The sequence below is a fragment of the Saccopteryx bilineata genome, chromosome 5 (assembly GCF_036850765.1).
Source record: "Saccopteryx bilineata isolate mSacBil1 chromosome 5, mSacBil1_pri_phased_curated, whole genome shotgun sequence".
In the NCBI taxonomy this organism is placed as follows: domain Eukaryota; kingdom Metazoa; phylum Chordata; class Mammalia; order Chiroptera; family Emballonuridae; genus Saccopteryx; species Saccopteryx bilineata.
The window spans coordinates 167,263,046-167,280,465 of record NC_089494.1 but is presented as its reverse complement, the minus strand read 5'-3'; the positions used below and the strand labels follow the sequence as shown (position 1 = coordinate 167,280,465).

Below are 17,420 nucleotides of genomic sequence, written 5' to 3'. Positions count from 1 at the left end.
TTAGTTTTTTCTGATTTACTTATTTCGCTCAATATAATGTTATCAAGGTTTATCCATGTTGTTGTAAATGATCTGATGTCATCATTTCTTATGGCTGAGTAGTATTCCACAGTATATATGTACCAAAGCTTTTTAATCCACTCGTCCTCTGACGGACACTTGAGCTGTTTCCAGATCTTCGCTATTGTGAACAATGCTGCCATAAACATGGGGGTGCATTTCTTCTTTTCATGCAGTGCTATGTTGTTCTTGGAGTATATTCCTAACAGTGGGATAGCTGGGTCAAAAGGCAGTTCAATTTTTAATTTCTTGAGGAATCTCCATACTGTTTTCCACAGTGGCTGCACCAGTCTGCATTCCCACCAGCAGTGCAGGAGGGTTCCCTTTTCTCCACATCCTCGCCAGCACTTGTTCTGTGTTGTTTTGTTGATGAGCGCCATTCTGACTGGTGTGAGGTGATATCTCATTGTGGTTTTAATTTGCATTTCTCTAATGATTAGTGATGTTGAGCATTTTTTTATATGCCTATTGGCCATCTGTATGTCCTCTTTGGAGAAGTGTCTATTTATTTCTTTTGCCCACTTTTGGATTGGATGTTTGTCTTCCTGGTATTAAGTTTTACAAGTTCTTTATTAACCCCTTATCAGACATATTGTCAAATATATTCTCCCATTGTGTAGTTTGTCTTTTTATTCTGTTCTTATTGTCTTTAGCTGTGCAGAAGCTTTTTAGTTTGATATAGTCCCATTTGTTTATCCTGTCTTTTATTTCACTTGCCTGTGGAGACAAATCAGCAAATACATTGCTGCGAGAAATGTCAGAGAGCTTACTGCCTATGTTTTCTTCTAAGATGCTTATGGTTTCACAGCTTACATTTAAGTCTTTTATCCATTTTGATTTTTGTAAATGCTGTAAGTTGGTGGTCTAGTTTCATTTTCTTGCAGGTAGCTGTCCAATTTTCCCAACACCATTTGTTGAAGAGGCTGTCTTTACTTCAATGTATGCTCTTACCTCCTTTGTCAAATATCAGTTGTTCATAGAGCTGTAGGTTTATTTCTGGGTTCTCAGTTCTGTTCCATTGATCTAAATGCCTGTTCTTATGCCAATACCAGGCTGTTTTGAGTACAATGGTCTTGTAATATAACTTGATCTCCGGAAGTGTGATACCTCCCGCTTTATTCTTCCTTTTCAAGATTGCTGAGGTTATTCGTGTTCTCTTTTGGTTCTATACAAATTTTTGGAATATGTGTTCTATATCTTTGAAATAAGTTATTGGTATTTTAATTGGTATTGCATTGAATTTATAAATTGCTTTGGGTAATATTGACATTGTTTATTCTTCCTAACCATGAGCACGGTATATGCTTCCACTTGTTTGTATCTTCCCTGATTTCTTTTATCAATGTTTTATAATTTTCTGTTGGTTGCAGTGGTAAAGGGGATTGATTCCTAAATTTCTCTTTCTGACAGTTCATTGTTAGTGTATAAAAATGCCTCTGATTTCTGACTATTGATTTTTATATCCTACCACCTTGCTGAATTCATTTATCAAGTCTAGTAGTTTTTTGACTGCGCCCTTAGGGTTTTCTATGTACAATATCATATCATCCTCAAATAATGATAGTTTTACTTCTTCTTTTCCAATTTGGATGCCTTTTATTTCTTTTTCTTGTCTGATTGCTGTGGCTAGGACTTCCAGAACTATGTTGAATAAGAGTGTTGAAAGGGGGCACCCCTGCCTTGTTTCTGATTTTAAGGGGATTGCTTTTAATTTTTGCCCATTGAGTATGATGTTGGCTGTGGGTTTGACATAAATGGCTTTTATCATGTTGAGGTATGTTCCCTGTATTCCCACTTTGCTGAGAGTTTTGATCATGAATGGGTGCTGGATTTTATCAAATGCTTTTTCTGCATCTGTTGAAATTATCATGTGGTTTTTCTCCTTCCTTTTATTTATGTGGTGAATCACATTGATTGATTTGCGAATATTGTACCAGCCTTGCCTCCCCAGAATAAATCTCACTTGATCATGCTGTATGATTTTTTTCATATATTGCTGGATCCGGTTTGCTAATATTTTGTTGAGGATTTTAGCATCTAAATTCATCAGGGATATTGGCCTATACTTTTCTTTCTTTGTGTTATCTTTGCCTGGTTTTGGAATCAGAATTATGCTCACCTCATAAAAGGAGCTTGGAAGTCTTCCTTCCTCTTGAATTTTTTGAAATAGCTTGAGAAGGATAGTAGTTCTTCTTTGAATATTTGGTAGAATTCACTTGTGAAGCCATCAGGCCCAGGACTTTTCTTTTTTGGGAGTTTTTTTGTTTTGTTTGTTTGTTTGTTTGTTTGTATTTTTCCGAAGCTGGAAACGGGGAGAGACAGTCAGACAGACTCCCGCATGCGCCTGACTGGGATCCACCCGGCACGCCCACCAGGGGCGATGCTCTGCCCACCAGGGGGCAATGCTCTGCCTCGCCGGGGTGTCGCTCTGCCGCTACCAGAGCCACTCTAGCGCCTGGGGCAGAGGCCAAGGAGCCATCCCCAGCGCCCGGGCCATCTTTGCTCCAATGGAGCCTTGGCTGCGGGAGGGGAAGAGAGAGACAGAGAAGAAGGAGGGGTGGGTGGAGAAGCAAATGGGCGCTTCTCCTATGTGCCCTGGCTGGGAATCGAACCTGGGTGCCCCGCACGCCAGGCTGACGCTCTACCGCTGAGCCAACTGGCCAGGGCCTTTGGGAATTTTTTGATAACTGTTTCAATCTCATTTGTTGTAATTGGTTTGTTTAGGTTTTTTGATTCTTCCAGATTAATTTTTGGAAGATTAAATGTTTCAAGGAATATGTCCATTTCATCTAGGTCGGTTTTTCCCAACGTGGGGCCCACGCCCCACAGGGGGGCAATTCAATAGGTAAGGGGGGCAATTTGAAAATGGACTCGACACGACTTTAACTCTTTCGCCCTGGGCCATTTAAATGCAATGCTAGATATCGGTGCCAAATTTAACAAAAAATGCAATTCCTAAATAATTGCGGTAAATAATTATTAAGTATAATTTCGTTTGATGAGACCAAAATATCAACTGGGTGATTGGCGTCGTCAAATAAACTTCGTCGTGGGTTCACTGCAGAGCGTGCAATCTGCTGCGGGGAACCCCGGATGTTTTAAAAACTCGCTAAACAATGCAGTTATTCTCACCTAATTGGCCCATTGCAACTTCTGTAGTGTTTCACATCATTCAGTTGGTGTTAATTTGAAGTAAGTGTCAGTCAAAACTGTTGTCAAAGCTCGTTGATTTAATAAATATACATATATATATATTGTATAGATATAATTGGTATTTGATTTTATTTTTATCAATATTAAACTCTTTATTAAGTACTTCTTGCATCGGGGCTAGAAAGCAATAATATTTTATAAATATTATTGGGGCTATAATAGTGCATGCACGACAATTTTACTTTTAGAAGCATATCTTACCAGAAAATTTTGTCAAGTGGAAAATTTTGTCAAAAGGAAAACCTTTTGATTTGTGGTGGTAGTGTAGTAAATGTGTTATATACATTTAAATAAATATGAATTTTTAGTATACGTTTACTCTATGTCACATTGAATATATTTTAACACATATTTTAATATTAGTTTTTTGGTTTTTTTTTTTTTTTGTATTTTTCTGAAGCTGGAAACGAGGAGAGACAATCAGACAGACTCCCGCATGCGCCTGACCGGGATCCACCCGGCACGCCCACCAGGGGGCGACGCTCTGCCCACCAGGGGGCGATGCTCTGCCCCTCTGGGGCGTCGCTCTGTCGCTACCAGAGCCACTCTAGCACCTGGGGCAGAGGCCAAGGAGCCATCCCCAGTGCCCGGGCCATCTTTGCTCCAATGGAGTCTTGGCTGCAGGAGGGGAAGAGAGAGACAGAGAGGAAGGAGGGGGTGGGGGTGGAGAAGCAAATGCGCGCTTCTCTTAGGTGCCCTGGCCGGGAATCGAACCCGGGCCCCCCGCACGCCAGGCCGACGCTCTACCACTGAGCAAACCAGCCAGGGCCAATATTAGTTTTTAATTGATCTTATTTTTATTATAGCTCATAGTAAAATGAGTGGTGCAAGCAAGAAAAACACTCGTCAATATTTGGAGGGATATTTAAAATTTGGGTTCATACTCGCTGTTCACAATGAGCGGATTCCTTTTTCTTTTATGCCAGCAATGCTTGACCAACAAATCAATGAAACGAGGTCGTCTTGAGGCGCATTTGAAGGCGAAACATAGTGCTCATATTAATTCAGATTTGAGTTACTTTAAAACTTTAAAGAAAAAATTTGAAAAAAGAACAACATTAAAGTCTCTATTTACTGCGCATACTTCAACTAATAATCGTGTTCTTGAGGCTAGTTATCAAATTTCTTTATTCATCGCTAAAACTGGAGAAAATCACACTATAGGAGAGAGAATTTAATAAAACCGTCAATATCAGCATTTCTTAAAACGGTTCTTGAAAAAGATGACAAAGATGTAAAAGCTATGCCATTCAGTGACAATACTGTTAGCAGAAGAAAAGACGAAATGAGTGAGGATATTGAAAAACAACTTATTGAAAAGCTGAAAACAAGAAAATTCTCCTTGCAAATGGATGAATCAACTTTGAGAGGCAGTGAGGCAGTATTGATAACTTACGTAAGATATATTGATAAAGGACATTTTGCTGAAGAAATGTTGTTCTTTAAAAGATTAGAAAGCACCACTACCTCCAAAGATATATATAATAAGCTGAAAACCTACTTAGATGTCAATGATATACCAATGAAAAATATAACATCTTGTGCTGCAGATGGTGTCCCAATATGATGGGCAAGAAAAATGGCTGCTTAAAATTGATGAAAGATGCGAATCCAGAAATGATTCTTGTGCATTGTGTTATTCATAGGGAAAACTTGGTAGCTAAAAACATCTCGCCTGTTCTGAATGAAGTATTACATACAGTAATAAAGTGTGTTAATGCTATTAAAGCTAGTGCCAAATGTGAGAGTCTTTTCAAGCTATTTTGTGGAGAACAAAATGAAGACCATGTGAGACTTTTAGTTCATACTGAAGTAAGATGGCTATCTAAAGGAAACTGTTTGAAAAGATTTGTGGAACTGCCTGACCTGTGGTGGCGCAGTGGATAAAGCGTCGACCTGGAAATGCTGAGGTCGCCGGTTCGAAACCCTGGGCTTGCCTGGTCAAGGCACATATGGGAGTTGATGCTTCCAGCTCCTCCCCCCTGTCTCTCTCTCCTCTCTCTCTGTCTCTCTCTCTCTCCTCTCTAAAATGAATAAATAAAAATTAAAAAAAAAAAAAAAGATTTGTGGAACTGTTTGATACTCTTAGTGATTTTTTAAGCGACAAACCTGAAATGAAGTATCTGTTAACAATAGATGGTAAAGCATTTGTGAGTTATTTAGCCGATATCTTTGAAAAACTAAATATATTAAATAAGCAGCTTCAAGGAACAAATAAAACTCTTGTCGATGCAAAAGCAAAGATATTTGGTTTCATTACCAATATTGAGTTATGTCAGAAACATATTAACAACAAAAACTTTAAACAGTTTCATTGGCTCCAAAAATGTGAAGTAACTGATACCACTTTGCTTGTTATTGTCAATCATTTGAATATTCTATTGGCTGATTTAAAAGAAAGATTCTCTGATTTAAAACAAATTAATTTCCCAACATGGATGGTGCAGCCAATGTTAGTGGATTTGTCTGATATATCAAATATACAGTATCAAGAAGAACTCGCAGAATTGCAAAATGATAAGTCAGTTAAAGCTTTATTTAATATCAAAGGAGCGATGGCATGGCTTTGTGAGGAAACAAATCAAATACCCAAATTCAACCAAATGTGCAAGAAAACTGTTGCTACCATTTCCATCTTCATTTCTAGCTGAATGTAGATTTAGTGCTGTAAATGATTTACTGGTAAAAAAAAGAAATCGGCTGGATATAACACAACGTGGAGACTTGAGACTAAAGCTAACCAAATTGGAACCTAATATAAAATCTCTGTGCAGTAAGCATCAAGCACAAGGATCACACTAAATTAAAATAATAAATTAATATAGAAAAATCTGTATTAAAATTATTTGGAATTTAAATTTCTGTTTTTCATTATATGTTTTGAAATTTTACTTACTGTGTTTTGTTAACAATTTCATAGTGATTTCTTCCTAGAACCTATCATTTGTTTATTAAGTGAACAAGTCAATTTTTTAATGTTAAAAATTATGTATGTTACATAGGGGGGGACATAAAAATTTTAGAAAGGTTGAGGTGGGGCATGGCACAAAAAAGGTTGGGAAACACTGATCTAGGTTGTCTAGTTTTTTGGCGTACAGTTCTTCATAGTATTTTCTTACAATATTTTGTATTTCTGTTGTGTCAGTTGTTATTTCTCCACTCTCGTTTCTATTTTTATTTATTTGAGTCCTCTCTCTTTTTTTCTTGGTGAGTCTGGTTAAAGGTTCATCAATCTTGTTTACCTTTACAAAGAACCAGCTCCTGGTTTCATTGATCCTCTGTATTGTTCTTTAGCCTCTATGTCATTTATTTCTGCTCTGATCTTTATTATTTCCTTCATTCTACTTCCTCTGGGTTTTACTTGCTGTTCTTTTTCTAGTTCTTTTAGATGTAGGGTCAAGTTTTTTATTTGAGCTTTTTCTAGCTCCTTGAGGTATGCCTGTTATGCTATGAACTTCCCTCTCAAGACTGCTTTTGCTGTGTCCTATAAATTTTGAGTTGATGTATGTTCATTATCGTTTGTTTCTAGGAATTTTTTAATTTCTTCTTTGATCTCATTGTTTACCCATTCGTTATTTAATAAGGATGCTATTTCGTTTCCAAGTGTTTGAGTATTTTTCAGTTTTTCTGTTGTGTTGATTTCTAGTTTAATGCCATTGTGATCAGAGAAAGTGCTCGATATGATTTCAATCTTCTTAAATTTGTTGAGACTGCTTTTGTGCCCTAACATGTGGTCTATTCTAGAGAATGTACCATGAGCATTTGAAAAGAATGTATATTCTGCTTTAGGGTGAAAGGTTCTGAAGATATCTATTAAATCGAGTTGATCTAGTAGTTTGTCCTTTAAGTCTGCTGTTTCTTTAATTTTCTTTCTTGAGGATCTATCTAGTGATGTTAGTAGGGTATTGAAATCCCCTACTATTATAGTATTGCTGTTGATCTCTCCCTTTAAATCCATCAAAGTCTGCTTTATATATTTAGGTGCTCCTATATTAGGTGCATAGATATTTATAATGGTTATATCTTCCTGTTGGATTGCTCCCTTTATCATTATGTAGTGGCCTTCTTTATCTTTTACTATAGTCTTTGTTTTAAAGTCCATTTTGTCTGATATAATTATTGCTACCCCAGCTGTTTTTTCATTTCCATTTGCATGAAATATTTGTTTCCATCCATTTATCTTAAGTCTCTGTGCATCTTTTTTTTTTAAGGTGTGTCTCTTGTAGACAGCATATGTATGGGTCCTGTTTTCTTATCCACGCAGCTACCCTATGTCTTTTGATTGGATCATTTAATCCATTTACATTTAAGGTTATTATTGATATGTAATATTTTATTGCCATTTTATTCTTTAAAATTGTATTCCTCTTTTGCTCTATTCTTTTTCTCCTTTGATCTGTTTACAACAGGCCCCTTATCATTTCTTACAGCCTTGGTTTGGTTGTAATGAATTCCTTGAGTTTTTTTTTTTTTTGTCTGGAAAGCTTTTTATTTCTCCTTCAATTTTAAACGATAGCCTTGCTGGATAAAGTAGTCTTGGTTGTAGGCTCTTGTTCTGCATTACTTTGAATATTTCTTGCCATTCCCTTCTGGCCTCAAGTGTTTCTGTTGAGAAGTCGGATGTCATCCTTATGGGGGCTCTTTTGTAGGTGATAGTCTTTTTGTCTCTAGCAGCTTTTAATATTTTCTCTTTATCACTTAGCTTTGGTATTTTAATTATGATGTGTGTTGGTGTTGATTTCTTTGGGTTTCTCTTTAGTGGAGTCCTCTGTGCTTCCTGAACATGTGAGATGTTTTCCTGCCTTAATTGAGGGAAGTTTTCAGCTATGATATGCTTGAACAAAGTCTTTATCCCTTGTTCTTTCTCTTCTTCTTCAGGAACCCCTATGATGCGGATGTTATTTCTCTTCATGTTGTCACAGAGCTCTCTTAGAGTTTCCTCAGACTTTTTGAGTCTCTTTTCTTTTTTCTACTCTGCTTCTGTGCTTTTATTTATCGTGTCCTCTAATTCAATTCTCAGCTTCATCCATCCTGCTTTTAATTCCTTCCATCGTGTTCTTCATTTCTGATATTGTATTTGTCATTTCTGACTGATTCTTTTTTATTATTTCAGTGTCCGTTTTTATATCTGCTATCTCTTTATTTAGGTGTTTGTGATAACCATCTATTCTAATATCTTTGAGCACCCTAATAATTGTTATTTTAAACTCTGCATCTGGTAATTTGGTTATATCTCATTCATGCAGGTCGTTTTATGGGGATTTCTCTTGACTCATTTGTGTTGCATTTCTCTGCCTTCTCATTTTCTCTGTGTAAACGAAGGTCTTGGCCAGTGCTGTTCCCTAGGTGTGGTCTGTCTGCAGGCCCGCCACCCCCTCTGCTGTTGCTGCCTAGGGCTTTTGGGTGTGGGTGTTGCCGGTGCCTTCCCACTGGGGCTGTTGCTGTGGTTTCTGCCTTTCCTTCACCAGGTGGCTGTGATCACATGTTCGGGTATATAAGCCTTGGTGGCCTTGGCCTTTGCTCGGCCCTGAGGACAGTCGCAAGCACCTTTGCTCAGTTGCGGGTCTCCGCCTGTTTCCGGGTTTCCACCTCGCCCTTGCAGGAGGAGTCCACTCGTGGATGGGCTGTAAATCTTGGCTCCACAGTCTGGGTTGGACTGCGTGCCCACGCTCAGTAGCAGGTCTCTGCCTGTTCTGGGCTTTGGCTCCACCCCCGCAGGAGGAGCCAGCTCCCAGGTCAGGCCACAAGCCTCGGTTCCCGTGCGGGGCAAGGCTGTGCTCCTGCGCCCTTGGTCAAGGGCCTGTCTCCATCCGTCCCAGGGTTCTCGCCATTCTCCCACAGGCTGGATTACAGGCTTCCAGCAGCTGGTCTTGACCACTTTTGCATGCCCCCTCCTCTCCAGCCGGGCAAGACTGAGCTCACACGTGGGCCCAGTCGTGGCCACCCGGCTTCCGCCCTTGCTGACAGAACCACGCTTCTGCGTCCCGCCGCCGCCTGCCCTTCGGCGAGCCCTCAGCAGTGTGGGTGCGGGCTCTGCAGCTCAGACCCTAAGACTCACTACTGTCTTTCTGCTACTCCGGTCCTCTCCTCTCTTCCCGTCCCCCGGAGCCCCGGTGAGTGGTTGTGAGAGAGGTGTTCTGCGAGGTCCCTTTAAGAAGAATCCTGGGTCTGAGAAATCAGACTCTTTCTCACAAACAGTATCCTGTCTTGTTTCCAGCTAAATACTGTCCATACGCCTCTTCTAGGCTCTGGCGCTGCAGGCTGGGGCTTTGTTCCTGGGGCTCAGGACCCTCCCCTCTCTGCTAAACTCACTTCCCACCATGCAAGTCTCTCACGGCTGCCGGTCGCTCCAGGGAGCTGGGCAGCCCTCTCCGTGTTTTTGTTTTTAGTACCAGTCTTGGTGTGACTTCTTCAGTGTTCCTTGGTTGAAGAGTCCTCTTAGTTTAGTCCAAAGTTGGTTTTTCCAGTTAATAGTTCTTAAAATTAGTTTTTAATCCACTTTGGTTCTGGGAGGTGGGAGTTGGTACATCCGCCTACTCCAGCGCCATCTTGTCTTCTCCTTAATTTTGTTTTTAATTGTGGTAAAATATACCTAATTGAATTTCCCATCTTAATTACATGTTGTTTTTTAACAATTTCTTATGTGGCTATTTATGTATGTATAGCTCTCTTTTATCCTGATAGAGCTTATTCTTGAAATAGTGAGTTAATGATTTTGTTTTACATTGAAGCACTTTCCTTACCCTTCAGGAACCAGAACCTGAAACTGAAGCAGTCAGTTCCAGCCAGGAAATCCCCACAATGCCTCAGCCAATCGAAAAAGTTTCAGTGTCAACTCAGACCAAGAAGTTAAGTGCCTCTTCACCAAGAATGCTGCATCGAAGCACCCAGACCACCAGTGATGGAGTGTGTCAAAGCATGTGCCACGACAAATACACCAAAATTTTTAATGACTTTAAAGACCGAATGAAGTCTGATCACAAGCGAGAAACTGAAAGACTTGTAAGGGAAGCCCTAGAAAAGGTAATAAACCCTATACCCAAGCCCGTGTTGCTCTCTTACCACTGGACACAGTGACTGAGTCCTTTGATGTAGTGGTTTTGCTTCTTTCACTCTCTCATAAACCAAGTTAGCTGCTTGTTAAGACTGGAAATACACTAAACCTAGGAATGTTATAAAGCATCTTTTACATTTCAGTCAATACTACTTTTCTCACCTAAAGATTCACAGCTCTTAGTGAAATAAAGGGAAGAGGTACATTGTTTCAGTAGAAACTATGTATTAAGTAAGGTCTTTGTAAATTGTGAGCTGACATAGTGTGGGTTAACTTGTTATTCATTTCAGCTGCGTTCTGAAATGGAAGAAGAAAAAAGACAAGCTGTAAGTAAAGCAGTTGCCAATATGCAGGGTGAGATGGACAGAAAATGTAAACAAGTAAAGGAAAAGTGTAAAGAAGAGTTTGTGGAAGAAATCAAGAAGCTAGCAACACAGCACAAACAACTGATTTCTCAGACCAAGAAGAAGCAGTGGGTAAATATCAGTATTTTTTTAGAATTTGATTATTAAAAATGTACCACAGGTGCCTGACCTGTGGTGGCGTAGTTGATAAAGTGTCGACCTGGAAATGCTGAGGTCGCCGGTTCGAAACCCTGGGCTTGCCTGGTCAAGGCACATATGGGAGTTGATGCTTCCAGCTCCTCCCTCCCTTCTCTCTCTGTCTCTCCCTCTCCTCTCTAAAATGAATTAAAAAAAAAAAAAGAAAGAAAGAAAATGTACCACAGGTACGATAAGTCAATTCAGAAAGATATATTGACATATGCAAATATCTGTGAAATAAGATCAAATGTGAAAGTGTCATCTTTAATTTTTAAAATGTTACTAAAAAAAATCCTATAATCCCTGAACTCCAGATCCCACAGTCCTGAGTATTGCTTAAGATTATTTTGCTAAATTAAAATTATGATACTTTAGTATATAATGTATTTAGTATAATTGATTTATATAACTTCTCCATGTATGCAATTATTTTATTTGGATAAATTGGCTGGCCCCAACTTTTGCCTGGTAGCTCCTGATAGGAAATATCTGAACTGTGAAATTATAAATGTAAATATCACAATAGCAAATTAAGAATTTTCACAATTTACTGCACTTAACATTTATACACTAGATTTCTATTAAAATTGATTGCTTTAGCTTTATAATAGTAATACCTCACTGGTCTCTAACTCTAGTTAGAATCTAAGAAGTAGGGTTTTTGTTGTTGTGGTTGTTGTTTTAGCAAGAGAGAGACAGAAAAGGAGAGAGATGAGAAGCATCAACTCATAGTTGTGGCACCGGCTTTGTTGTTCATTGATTGCTTCCTCATATGGGCCTTACTCGTGGGGGTTCTAGCCAAGCTAGTGACCCCTTGCTCAAGCCAGTGACCTTGGGCTTCAAGCCAGCGATCGTTGGGCTCAAGGCAGCGACCCCACACTCAAGCTGGGTGAGCCCACACGTAAGCCTGCGACCTTGGGTTTTGAACCTGGGTCCTCAGTGTCCCAGGACAACACTCTATCCACTATGCTACTGCCTGGTCAGGCTGTAGTTCATTTTTTTATTGTGTCCTGTTAATGATGCTGCTCTCTCACCTAGGTTAGAAGCTTCTGAACACATAGTCTCCACAAATCTTAGGCAATTATTAGGGGAAAATGTTTTACTCCCAAAAGCTCATAACTTGGTTTTTATTTTAATGAATTACTGTGGGAAGTTTAGTGATTCTTCATTTGATCCAGACTATGTTCTCAAGAGTCTTTAAATGTATATAAAGTTAATCTTCCATGACAGAAGTAAACATAAAAATTGTTTAAAGATTGGGCAAGAAGGAAAAGGGAAATTTAGCCTATAGTATAGAAGAATCTATGAAAATAGGTTGGTAGGAAAAACAGATGAATAATGAAACAAATAACACTAGATGGAAATTAAAGTATGCTCAATATAAAACAAGCACCGTACCCTATCAGCATATCTACATGTTATTCTGCCTTCATGCAAAGACAAGAGAGCCAGAAAGTAGATACTAGTTAAGAAAGAGAATCCCTGTAAGTTTACTAAACAATCAAGGAAACGGGAAGAGGAAGCTGTAATAAAGAATTACAATACTGCTTTTTATAGCACTTCCATTTGTGAAATAGCTGGAGTTGTTACCATTATACCTATTTGATTCCACATATAGTGATACCATGTAGCATCTGTCTGTCTTTCGTTACTCAGTATAACACTCTTGGAAGTCCATCCATGTTGTCACAAATGACAGAATTTCCTTCTTTTTTCCTTCCTCCCTCCTTTTCTTTCCTTCCGCTCCCTCTCTCCCTCCCTCCCTCCCTCCCTCCCTCCCTTCTTTTTTCCTTTTTCCTTTCCTTTTTTTTTGTGAAAGAGGGACAGGCAGAGAGAGAGATGAAAAGTATCAAGTCCTTGTTATGGCACCTTATTTTTTCATTGATTGCTTTTTCATATTTGCCTAGAAGGAGGGGTGGGCTCCAGCAGAGGAAGCCCTTCCTCAAGCTATTGACCATGAGGTCATGTGTATGATCCCACACTCAAGCCAGTGACCTCGGGATTTTGAACCTGTGTCCTCTATGTCCTAGTCTGATGCTCTATCCACTGTGTGACCACCTGGTCAGGTTTTCCTTCTTTCTTTGTCTGAATAATACAACATTGTGTGTGTGTGTGTGTGTTGCATTTTTTTTTTTTTTTTTTTTTTTTTTTTTGCATTTTTCTGAAGCTGGAAACAGGGAGAGACAGTCAGACAGACTCCCGCATGCGCCCGACCGGGATCCACCCGGCACGCCCACCAGGGGCGGTGCTCTGCCCCCCAGGGGGCGATGCTCTGCCCATCCTGGGCGTCGCCATGTTGCGACCAGAGCCACTCTAGCGCCTGGGGCAGAGGCCACAGAGCCATCCCCAGCGCCCGGGCCATCTTTGCTCCAATGGAGCCTTGGCTGCGGGAGGGGAAGAGAGAGACAGAGAGGAAGGCGCGGCGGAGGGGTGGAGAAGCAAATGGGCGCTTCTCCTATGTGCCCTGGCCGGGAATCGAACCCAGGTCCTCCGCACGCTAGGCCGACGCTCTACCGCTGAGCCAACCGGCCAGGGCTTGTTGCATCTTCCTTATTCATTCATCTGTTGACAGATACTTGTGTGTACTACCCTGGTCAGGTTTTCCTTCTTTCTTTGTCTGAATAATACAACATTGTTTGTGTGTGTGTGTTTTGCATCTTTATTCATTCATCTGTTGATACTTTGGTTGTGTCTATATTTTGTCTATAGTGAATATGCTGCACTGAACATGAGGTACATATCTTTTCTTCTTTTTTTTTTTTAAGTGAGAGGAGGGAGATAGACAGACTCCTGCATGCGCCCTGACTAGGATCCATCTGGCAAGCCCTCTGTGTAATGATGCTCTGTTCATCTTGGGCTATTGCTCGTCAGCCAAGCTGTTTTTAGTGCCTGAGGTAGATGTTCCACAGAACCAACTCACTGGAACCAATCAAGATATGGCTGTGGCCTGACCTCGGTGGCACAGTGTATAAAGCGTCAACCTGGGAACACTGAGGTTGCCGGTTCAAAACCCTGCACATGTCTGGTCAAGGCATATATGGGAGTTTGATGCTTCTTGCTCCTCCCCCCTTTCTTTCTCTCTCTCCCTCCCTCCCTCCCTCCTCTCTAAAATGAATAAATAAAAAAAATCTTAGCCTGACCTGTGGTGGCACAGTGGATAAAGCGTCGACCTGGAAATGCTGAGGTCGCCGGTTCGAAACCCTGGGCTTGCCTGGTCAAGGCACATATGGGAATTGATGCTTCCAGCTTCTCCCCCCCTTCTCTGTCTCTCCTCTCTCTCTCTCTTTCTCTCTCTCTCCCCCTCTCTCTCTCTCTCTCTCCCCCCCCCTCTCTCTCTCCCCCTCCCTCCCTCTCCTCTCTAAAATGAATAAGTAAAAAATTAAAATTAAAAATTGAAAAAAAAAGATATGGCTGTGGTGGGGAATAGAGGAGAGGGAGGGATATAGAAAGAGATGGTCGGTTCTCCTGTGTGCCCTGACTAGGAATCAAACCCAAGACATCCACACACTGGGCCAGTGCTCTACCACTAGCCAACCCAACATGGCCGCATATCTTATCAATACCCTGTTTCTTTATTTTAGATAAATGCCCAGAAATGGGATTATGGGCTCATTTGGTAGCTCTGTTAATTTTTTGAGAAGCCTCCATATTGTTTTCTATAGTGTCTGCACTAATTTGTGTTACCTTCGGCAGTCACCAAGAGTTCCCTTTTCTCTACATTCTCACCAACACTTGTCTCTTTTTTATAATAGCCATTCTAACAGGTGTAAGGTGATAATCTCATTGTAGTTTTCATCAAGATTTCCCTTTCAGAGATGTGGAGCATGTGTTCATGTACCTGTTAGTCATCAGTATATCTTTGAAGAAATGTTTTTTAAAGTTTTTTGTTTGTTTTTTAATTGGGTTATTTGGATTTTTTCTGTTGAGTTGTATGCTTTTATATATTTTGTATGTTAACTCCTTATCAGATGTGTGATCTGCAGATATTTTATTCAATTGTACGTTTTTGTTTACTTCACAGAAGCTTTTTGTTTAATATGCACACAACTTGTTTATTTTTGCTTTTGTTTCCTTTGCTTTGGTGTTAGATTATAAAGAAAAAAAATCATCAGGTCTGATGACTAGGAGTTTACCCCTGTTTCCACCTAGGAATTTTATGGTTTTAGGTCTTATATTCAAGTCTTGAATCCATTTGGAGTTGATTTTTGTGATGGTGTTAAGATAGTGGCAGTTTCACTTTTTTGCATATGGCTGTCCTGTTTTCCTAACACTATTGATGAGAGACTGTCCTTTCCCCATTGTATATTCTTGGCTTCTTTGTAGTAAATTAATTGACCATATGTGTATGGGTTTATTTCCAGGCTCTCTTTTCTCTTCCATTGATCTGTATGTTCGTTTTTACTCCACTACCATGCTGCTTTGATTTATACTCATTTTTTTAAGTGAGGAATTTAAGGCTTATTAGCTTATTAAACAGTGACTAAAAACATGGTTGGTAGAATTAGAACTCAGCCTTCCAAGCTGCTTCTGTTAATCATGTCAAGTAGACTGGTAAAATATTTAGAATTACTGTTGTATTATAATTAGATCTTACATTATTGTAAGAAATACTACAATATTGTAGGACAAAGTATGTAGCTATGTCAGCTACCAAAAAAATGTAAATTTTTGTAAAAAGAGATAAACATAGAAAGACATATCTTTTAAATACATCCAACCAAAGAAAAAGGAGAGATGTAAAGTGAGTGAATGATAAATATGGTGATAGAATACTTGGGAGAAAGGATAGTACTGCATAAAATATTATTTAAAGATGAGGAAACTAAGATAGAAGTTAAAAAACTTGGTCCAAACTGGCATGACTAATTAACATAGGACCAGGATTCAAACACAGATCTGACTCATTACAACTGTTTCCAAAAATTAAAACGGGCTATCCACATTTTTCTTAAAATAACTGTACTGAAGTTGCAATGCTAACGTAATCAAATCACAAGAAATCTCAAAAGATTTAATTCAACAATAAGTATAGAATATGCAATAAAGAATATCAGAGGGGCCCTGGCCGGTTGGCTCAGTGGCAGAGCTTCGGCCTGGCGTGCAGAAGTACCAGGTTCGATTCCCGGCCAGGGCACACAGGAGAGGCGCCCATCTGCTTCTCCACCCCACCCCCTCTCCTTCCTCTCTGTCTCTCCCTTCCCCTCCCGCAGTCGAGGCTCCACTGGAGCAGAGTTGGCCCGGGTGCTGAGGATGGCTCTGTGGCCTCTGCCTCAGGCACTAGAATGGCTCTGGTTGCAACAGAGCAACGCCCCAGATGGACAGAGCATCGCCCCCTTGTGGGCATGCCGGGTGTCTCCCGGTCGGGCACATGCGGGAGTCTGACTGCCTCCCCGTTTCCAACTTCAGAAAAATACAAAAAGTAAAAAAATTAAAAAAAAAATTAAAAAAGAATATGAGAGGGTACAGTTTTAGGAACCAAATATGGGCTATTCTTTTTGGGTTCTATTGCTACGACTCTTAATATCAACTGTCAAATCTATTCTGTAGGTCTGTCATCTTTATCAGTCTATATCTGTTTATCTAGCTGTCACTCTGTAGAACTCACATACTTACATAATTAAAAGGATTGATTTTTAAGTTTTTTGGGGTTTTTTTTTAGATTCTATTTATTTTTGGAAAGGGGAGAGAGTGAGAGAGAAGGGGGGGGAAGCGGGAAGCATCTACTAGTAGTACTTGCTTCCTGTATGTGCCTTCACTGGGCAAGCCCACAGATTCAAACCAGTAACCTCAGCTTTCCAGGTCGATGGCTTTATCCACTGCACCACCACAGGTCAGGCTCAAGTATTTATTTTCAAAACTCAGTTTCACCTTACTTTCCATTATCTATTCATTCTCACCATGAGTATCTGTTAATGATGCCATCATTCTTTTACCAACTCACCTTGAAATCTTAGTTTTTACTCTTTTATCATTTTATTCTCCCAGGTTTAAAGAGTCTTATCTAAATCAGTAGTTTTCAACTCCTTTCCCTTAGAGACCAGCGAAAATTGGAGAATTATGTCAGGGACTGCAAAGACAGAAATCACTTGAGCATAAACAAATTCGATTGAGCATTGGATCTGTAATCTTGATACCATGTCAGGGTGGATAACTCACAGACCATGATATTTCTGGCAGACTGGACTGCAGATGGGCAGTTGAAAAATCCTGGTTTAAATTATATATTCTTCCCTGTTGTTTAAACTAGTTTTCAACCTCAGTACTAATTAATATTTGGACCAAAAATTCATGGGGGAGAGGGCTGTCCTGTACATTGGAGGATATTTAACAGCATCCTGGGCTCTGCCCATTGGATGCCAGTAGCACCTCTTCTTCCCCCCAAAATTTTGACAAGTATTGACAATTAAAACATCCCCTGGGCGGCAAGATGGTGATGGAGTAGGCAGACATTCCAACTTCTACGTCCCAGAACCAAAGTGGATTACAACTTAATTTTAGGAACAATCATCTGGAAAAACCAACTTTGGGCTAAACCAAGAGGAATCTATAAT

The 17,420-nt window shown here is 39.9% G+C and overlaps 1 protein-coding gene across 11 annotated transcripts in view; it reads left to right on the top strand.

The window, feature by feature from the left end:
- ZMYND11 (zinc finger MYND-type containing 11) overlaps nt 1–17,420 on the top strand; it is a 173,058-nt gene that overhangs the window by 140,521 nt on the left and 15,117 nt on the right. For all 11 annotated transcript variants that reach the window (XM_066279220.1, XM_066279227.1, XM_066279219.1 and 8 more), the window contains 2 exons: nt 10,024–10,296; nt 10,618–10,803. In XM_066279220.1, coding sequence (XP_066135317.1) covers nt 10,024–10,296; nt 10,618–10,803 — 459 coding nt within the window. The remainder of the gene's footprint in view (nt 1–10,023; nt 10,297–10,617; nt 10,804–17,420) is intronic.